General features: G+C 35.0%; 1 protein-coding gene across 1 annotated transcript; it reads right to left on the bottom strand.

Moving 5' to 3' along the window:
• Positions 1 to 220: 220 nt before the first annotated feature.
• On the bottom strand, positions 221 to 4458 carry LOC149535247 (endoglucanase 24-like). The gene is made up of 8 exons (XM_089807741.1): positions 3597 to 4458; positions 3011 to 3220; positions 2703 to 2903; positions 2427 to 2519; positions 1987 to 2148; positions 1780 to 1891; positions 1038 to 1201; positions 221 to 777 (listed from the first exon to the last, which is right to left on the bottom strand). Exons 1-8 carry the CDS (start codon positions 3783 to 3785, stop codon positions 457 to 459), a joined length of 1452 nt encoding a protein of 483 aa, XP_089663867.1. The 5' UTR covers positions 3786 to 4458; the 3' UTR covers positions 221 to 456.
• Between the last annotated feature and the right edge of the window lie 3558 nt (positions 4459 to 8016).

Raw genomic sequence — 8016 nt, 5'->3', positions numbered from 1 at the left:
AATTGTAGTGGCTCGTTTCTTCTCTGTTTTTAATCATTTTCAAAAGCTCCCATCATCACTAACGAGGGGATTTAATGCGCGAAGCTTGTGCCCGCTCGGTCACGTGAAGCAAGCTGACAAAACTACAACATCAGCCATCAATAGATTATGCAAATTTTCACATGCCTCCACGGATAACTTGACCTGGGGCGCATACAAAAATGGAGAAAAACACTGGAAATAGGTCAAATGCAGGGATGTCAGAAAGCAATCCATCTCACTGCATATATTATTTATTGATTTTATCTTGAATGGTTTGTACATACATAAATGGGGGATTCGTCACGCCTGAATTCTGTACAGTATTTGGTCAGCTACTTTATTCAGCAGGCAGTCAGGAGTAGTAATTAGTTCCAACTACTTCTCAAGAACTGCCATAATTTCAGTGTGAGGCGGGGGCGGGGAAGCAGTTAGTAGTTAGTTATTTGTGAAGAAAGCGAGGACCCCCACGAGAGGAGCATTGATGTAAGTTACCGGCTCCGATTGTTTGAAGTCTACCCTGTCATCTGCAAACCGATCGCTGCTGTCAGGGCCTCCCACGACTGCACCAACTAGAATGTTAGGGTTAGGGTTTGTTGTGTTGTACCACTCAGTCCCGCCTTTGCAGCTTATCATGTCTGGATGATCTGCAATGGAGGGCAGTGATGAGCCTCTGTGATGAATTCTCTGCGGATATCGGTCGCCATAGCCCACCATGTATGACAGATTCAGAGGATTCTCTCCCAGGATGTAGTCCATCTGTTTTAAAAACAGATTCGTGAGCTTTTTTTAGTTATTGGAGGGAAATTTCATAGGCTTCCACAATCTATGAGTGTATTTGTTGTATCTTTTGAATTCGATTGTGTGTCAAATTTATTACATTTTTCCATCAACGTTTCAGATCACACTTGTGATCTATCTTAGGATGATAGAGAAAGGAATTTGAAATTTTGAATATTGTTTGTCAGATTTGAATTTAAGGTTTTATATGAGTTTGGGGGCGGGATTTAGTTCTTTACCTGGCGTTTGGCAATGGCTCTGAGTCTCTCAGGAGTGGCTGAAACGCTCCCGCAGGGAATCGACTGAGAGGAGCTGCTGAGATAATTCGCGTAGACTAGAAGCAAAAATGATATTGAAGTTACATGCTGCATGTTGCTCCCGCCAATTTTGTATATCAGTCCGCCTGTAAGGAAAATATTTTAAAAGTTAGTAAAGATTTACAAGAGAAGAATTTTCAAATCGGTTGTGTATATTTTCCAAGCAACATTTCGGATCGTATTCAGTAATTTATTATTGGAGAAAGGGGAGTGAAGAATTGGATTTCATAGATAATCTTAGCAAAAAATCTAAACGAGTGAAATTGTTCAAATCTATAATTTTGATTCGAAAATTTGAAAAGTATCAAAGATCGTTTTTCAAATCCACTATATTTGATTTCGAATCAATATTTTCGATCACACTCAATGATTTGTTATCAGAAGGGAGGGAGTGACGAATTTGTATTTCATACATAATCTTAGGAAATGTAAGGATGAAAATGATGAGAAGATTAGTAAATGAAGAACAAATACACTGGAGAATCGGATTTCGGACATAATCTTGGAAAATATAAGGATGAAAATAATGAGAAGATCAGGAAATGTGAACAGATAAAACGTCAAAGATCTGTAATATTCATTCAGAAACATTCACGGTTAATTTCAGAGACAATTTTTGAATAATATATGAAATGGAAAACGAAAGAGGATAGTCGAAAGAAACCTGGCGTATAGTCGACGTGCGTGCCTGATGTCTCAGGTAACAGCGAGCAAATGAAACTGTCGGCGTGTGATTTGTACGATTGCAGGAACACTGCGTTCCCTGTTAAGTACTCCTGCAATTCAAATGAAAACCGGATAATTTAAAAATCCTATGCCTTAGGCAGTACTGTAAATACTTCTTTTACTCTTTTCATGTAAATATTATTACCTTGGCGACCAGAACATTTAGGCCGGCATGCTTGTTATCCCATCCAAATTCATTTATGTTTTCATCAGCTCCGAGTGTCTTTTCATTGGAATGAATATAGTCCAGGAAGTACTCTTCTCCGGTTGCCCTGTGCAGCCATGAAGCTCCCCACAGCAATTCGTCCTGAATATTTTCATTTCCATTTTTTAAATTTGCAGAAATCTCAACCGTCCGGAGATAACATTAAAAATTATTATTATGAGATTGACTATGAATTCTCTATCAATATCTGAGATCAATTTCTATTATCCTATCTCGTCCCTTACTTTCAATTTTCTAACAATGCATTGTAAAGAATGATCCAAAACATAGATATAAAAACTGATAACCAAATCCGGAGGACCGGAAGTGCAAATTTTGTCTGTTGTTGAAAAAAATGGGAAATAGTACAAAGGCTTTACTTGATATCCACTGAAGTCACAGTAGAAGGGGCAGACTTCCGACTTGAGGCTATCACTGTAAGCTCCTCTGTATTTGTCGGCAAAGTCGAAGATCTGTAGAGGAGCAAATATGAGGGCTCTTTACTTGCATTTCTCAGAGCGGCAACTCACTTCAAATATTTTTCAGTAGAAATGCAAGTTTATCTTCTAACGTGCGCAATGTTTAAGCCTGGCTGCCGTACGCAGGCATTCTAAAGATCCGCTCTACATTTTGACAAGCATGCATATTTTATTTACCTGAGTTGCAGCTTGAAGAAGATTTTGCGAATAAGTAGGGTCTGATGTTTTAAAGACCATGGAGGCAGCTGCCATAGCCGCAGCGGTTTCGCCTGCGACATCGGAGCCTGGATGCTCGGTATCTACACTGTAAACTGTGCGTGGAGTGTCCATGTCTTCTGGCCGCTCCCAGCAATTGTGGTCTCCATTAGGGTCCCCTGCCTGAGCACAACCACGAAAACAAGCTTATCAAAACATCTTCAAAGAAATCTAAATAAAATAGACAAAGAAGAGATAAATTCCTTGTTTAACTCCAAAATGTAGCACACCTGAACAAACATTTTCTCAGGAAGAGTAGAAGTAGCTTTGAAAAAATAATCCGTAGCCCAGCGGATTGCAATCTTTGCATTTTCAAGCTCATCCCCCATGGAATCCCCAAACTCCACCACGCTCCATGCCAGCATAGTCGTAGTAAAAGCCATTGGAAATCCAAACTTTACATTATCTCCAGCATCATAGTATCCTCCAACCAAGTCTACCTGCAGAATCATCAAGAATATTTGCGTAAATATCAGAGCGATTTCAAACTTCAAAGCCCCAGAGAGCAACTAATGACACAGAAGATTACTCGCTTTCAAGCAAGATGCTCAGCTAAGCTACACAATGACAGGCTGTAGAATGCTTCTGTTTCAGTTCCTTTCATGGCTGTTCAATTCAAAAGCAAAAAAAAGCACGAGAACATTCAAAGAAAAGATTCACTTTCAAGCAAAGATTCTCAGCTAAGCTAGAAGAGAATCGTCTCTGGAATGCTTTCGATCATTTCTTTCTCGGTTCCAGTTCCATTCATAAGTGTTAAAAGAACGCAAAAAATGTGCAAAGATTTCAAAACTTTAAAAAGCATTTAAATCATCCTACATTTTCATCAGATCCATCTCTGAGAGCAGAGTCTTTCCTCCAAGTAAGTCTCTGGTTTGGAGGCAGAGGACCAGATCGTTGGCCCTCGAAGAACAGAATGCTCTTTGAAAGAGCACTCTTGTAATCAGGTGCCCCTTCTGCTCCCCGCATTACCAAAAATGCCATCATTAAAACTCCAAATCCAGTCATCTCTCACTCCCGAACAGGGGCAAGTCCAAACCAGAGACCTCTCCGACAAATGGCAGGGGAATTTAACACTAAATTACTCCATATATATACAAAAATTCAGAGGTGCGGTGAACAGAAACAATCTCGTGGACGAGCACAACGACTTTCAACTAACTCTTGCCATATTTTAAAGCAAAAACTTTGTGTTAAAATGCAACCCATGTGGGAGTAAAAGCTACAGTGTCCTCAGTTTCTTGAGCATTAAAAAATGGCAGAAAGCTGAAAAAACTTCATTTAATCTGCACCGCCGACAGAGTAGCTCAGAATGCAAGGCCATAAATTGGGATTATACGGCGCAGAGATAACGAGATCAAGTTGTCCCTCACATGTGAATGGATCCACAGAAAAATGAGAATCCCATCTACATACTGATAATGTGACAAGTGTTGCCCGATTCTCAAATGTCTCGTGAGCAAGAAAGCGAACAAAATTCATTCGATCTAGAGTATACTTTACAAAACAATGTCCTCTCAGTACAAATGATTCTTCACGGGAATTTTATACATGTTCTTCGCACAAAATAAGTACAGTTTCTTCAACGTCTGCGTTGAAAATGTTACGTCATTCCATGTTCTTGTCGACAGAGGGATATATTATTGTGGACACGAGAATTATTGTAGAGGCCAATCAATATGATTATATGTGAAGTTAAGTGGAGGTTTTAGGTGATTATATTTTTTTATTGGAATTTGGATTAGGTCAAAATGATCATTTCGAGAATGTTTATTTGTTGTTGAACTTTTATGATATCGTTAAAGGATGCTTGTATTTTTCTCAAGGTGGAACGAATGTTGAGAGGTGAAGTTAAGGTTAGAGTATATAGATATTTCTTTTTAAATTTGATTTCGGTATAATTATAATTAAATAGAGTTTTCAAGTATTATTTTATTTTATTTAAGTTTGTAATATATTGTAATTAAGGCATCTGATGTTTTTGTGGACACTATATATAATCATAATAATAGTTGGAAGATACATATTATAGTGTGGATAATGAGTATGGCGGGGCATGCACGTGGACAAGTTCTTTTTAATTTTTACGTGGGCCACGAATTTGGATTGTATCTAAGTGGATGTGTTTATTATAGTAAAAAGGGGGAGAAGTGTGAAGTTTTGTAATTTTATGAAAGTCAAAATTAGTGGTTGTACTTTGGTGGGCAATGGATACATTGAAGAGCTAACAATGTAGATATGTAGATTAGGGGAAAAAATGATTTACTTTTTTATTTAAGTTGTACATTAAATAAGTGCACAACATGTCTAGTCATAGGAGAGAGAGATAGAGATATAGTGGGAATGGTAAAAGGGGAAGAGTATAAGATGTAAGAGATGTATAGAGATAGATATATTAACTCTAGTATTTGCGATTAAGTTATATTATCTTATTTTCTATAAATAATTATAAAATAAGTATTTTTTAAAGGTTATAAAATAATTTTGAAAATGGAGCTAACATTAGTATGTTGTGTTGGTTAAGTTGTGGCAGTGATGGTGTTCTTTCAATCAAGGTTCATGAGTTCATAGCTTCATATCATAGATTTTAACCATTTATTTAAAAATAAAATAAAATATTTCTTTTCAATAATCTATTCTTATATTTTATAATGTAAGATGACACACACACATATAAAATTTTAGGTTGGATGAGTGATTTGTGTTCTATTTTAAAATAGTAGAATAATTTAATCTAAATATTAAATGATTTAATATTCAATTTTCGCTTAGTTTTAGTAGAGACCAAGAGGGTACACCTTTCATGTAATTAGTATTATAACAAAAAAATTATTATATTTATTTAAAAAGTATTATTGTAACTTCCCTATATTTTATAATTAATTAATTAAATAAATAAATAATATTATAAATATATATTTCATTATTTACAATATATTTATTATTTTAAAACAAAATTAAGGTAATGTATTTTAGTGCATAATTGTGGTTTTCAATTAATTGAAATTAAATATGATATCTCACTATAATAACATTATTCATTTTCTATTTATATTTTTAAAATCCAATTATACTAAATATAATTGCTCGGTTTCAACTTTCAATATCTTAAATAAATTAATAAATATTCCTTCTCAACTCTTTCTATTCAATTAAAAATACTAAATATTTATATGTGCGCCTTAACTTTGACAAAAAAATAAAAATAAAACAATACAATATTATTTGGTGCTTCCTTTTCACTACAATGCAATATAAAGTCTTTGATATTGGTTATTCCTTGATAGTTTTAATTTAAAAGAATTCAATGTAACTTGGTAAGCAAGATTAAACATTTGTTGGCATAGTTTGAAATCTTGTCAAGCTTCCAATAGTCTATGAGGAGGTCCCACCTTCAAGAAGATCATGTAATGAATCTCGGCTTATTAGCTCTCACATCATAGTGAAAGGGGAAAAGTTAAAATGCAACTTACAACCAAGAAAAACTACAATATTTTAATGGTGAAATTGAAGGCGGGTAAATTTTAGATCATTTTACATCCTTTTTGGAGAATTTTATACCTTTTGGTGAGACAATTAGACCTTTTCTTTTAGATAATAAGGGAGAGGGCCCAATTGTTAAGCACCCTAATTAACACATTCAAGACGAGAAATATCCAAACGAGATGTCTAACTTTTGTCTAAAGACAATATAGAAGAAAACTCAAAGATTCAACACCAACAAATAGGGAGCACATAATATTCTCATTAATCACAAGAATAGATTACATTCAATCGCCCTACAACATGTAGTTTACATTATTAGAACAAACATGTCTCATTACTAAGCCTTATTCCAGATCATCATTATCTAGATCTCTCGGTTATCAACCTCAAACTATATACATATTGATATTCAAAATTGACCAATGTATTTCAAAGAGGGTACACCTTTCATGTAATTAGTATTATAACAATAAAATTATTATATTTATTTAAAAAGTGTAATTGTAACTTTCCTATATTTTATAATAAATTAATTATTAAAATAAAAAATAATATAAATATAAATATTATAAATAATATTTACAATCTATTTATTATTTTAAAACAAAATAAGTTTATGTATTTTAGTGCATAATTGTGGCTTTCAATTAATTGAAATTAAAGTGATATCTCACTATAATAACATTATTCATATCTCCTCTCGTCACATGTTTGTTGGGGTGTCTGGAAGGAGAGGAATAACAGAGTCTTTCAACAATAGGAAAGGGCATAGGAGGTTATGGGAGAGATATTGAGAAAACTCATTTTGGAGAATGTTATGGTGGCTAAGTTCAGAGTGCCACAGGAACCCTCAAGAAGGAAGGAGGAGGACATTGCTAGGAATTGGAATATTCTTCCCAACTTCCAAAAATCTGAAAACTTGAAATTGTTAGCTAGAAAAAGTACCCATTGGATCCCTCCTACTTTGTCTACTGTCAAACTCAACATTGATGGTGCGATGTGTGGTGGTTTGGCGATAGCAAGAGGTGTGTTGTGAAATGAAAAGGGTGATGTGTTGTTAGCCTTCTTGGGGAATGTAGGCCAGGGAACCAATAAAGTGGAGGAGGCCACTACCTTGCTTTGGTGTCTAAATTTTTGAGTGGAAATGAAGGTCAAAAGATTAACTATTGAAGGTGACTCTAAACTCATCATAGACTCTATCAAAAGGTGTGCTAAAATAGGTTGGGCTTTGCATGACATCATGGGGGACATTTGGCATTTCTTGATGACCCTTGACCATTATGACTTACAACACACTTACAAGGAAGGCAATGCGGTGGTTGACGCTCTAGCAAGGTTGGGTTTTGATCTTGCAAGGGAATTTATATATAAATTCCCTTATTAGTAGGGAAAAGACTACTCTAGAACTATGCTTCATGACTATCCAAACTTGGAGAATGGGTAATTTTGGCGGCCTTGTTATTATTATGATGGTTAAGATTGCTTTGAATTTGACAAGACATATCACAAGGATCAGACATGTGGTTTGCATCACGCGAGGGCATTAAAAAGGGAAAGAAATTAATAACCCCAACTTCAAATTTAGCACCATCATTTTTTGGTGGTATGGGATGATTACAATAAAAGTAGCCTTTATTATTAATGCTAGATAATTAAGGTATTATATGAAGATTATTTGGACTTCCTGTAATGATGTTTTAAGTTGGCTAGTACATTTTGGATTTTATGTCCTCATGAAGAGTAAGGAGAAAGG

The sequence above is a fragment of the Cupressus sempervirens genome, chromosome 10 (assembly GCF_028749045.1).
Source record: "Cupressus sempervirens isolate cs-2001-9-10 chromosome 10, ASM2874904v1, whole genome shotgun sequence".
NCBI classification, from domain to species: domain Eukaryota; kingdom Viridiplantae; phylum Streptophyta; class Pinopsida; order Cupressales; family Cupressaceae; genus Cupressus; species Cupressus sempervirens.
Note: the sequence above shows the minus strand (reverse complement) of the source record. Positions and strands in the feature narration are given on the sequence as shown.

Coding starts and splice junctions, on each gene's coding strand:
- LOC149535247 (XM_089807741.1), bottom strand. CDS start 3,785: ATGACTGGATTTGGAGTTTTAATGATGGCATTTTTGGTAATGCGGGGA. Junction 1,892..1,986: donor TAAATGTTCTGGTCGCCAAG/GTAATAATATTT, acceptor TTTGAATTGCAG/GAGTACTTAACAGGGAACGC. Junction 1,202..1,779: donor GCACGTCGACTATACGCCAG/GTTTCTTTCGAC, acceptor TTTTCCTTACAG/GCGGACTGATATACAAAATT.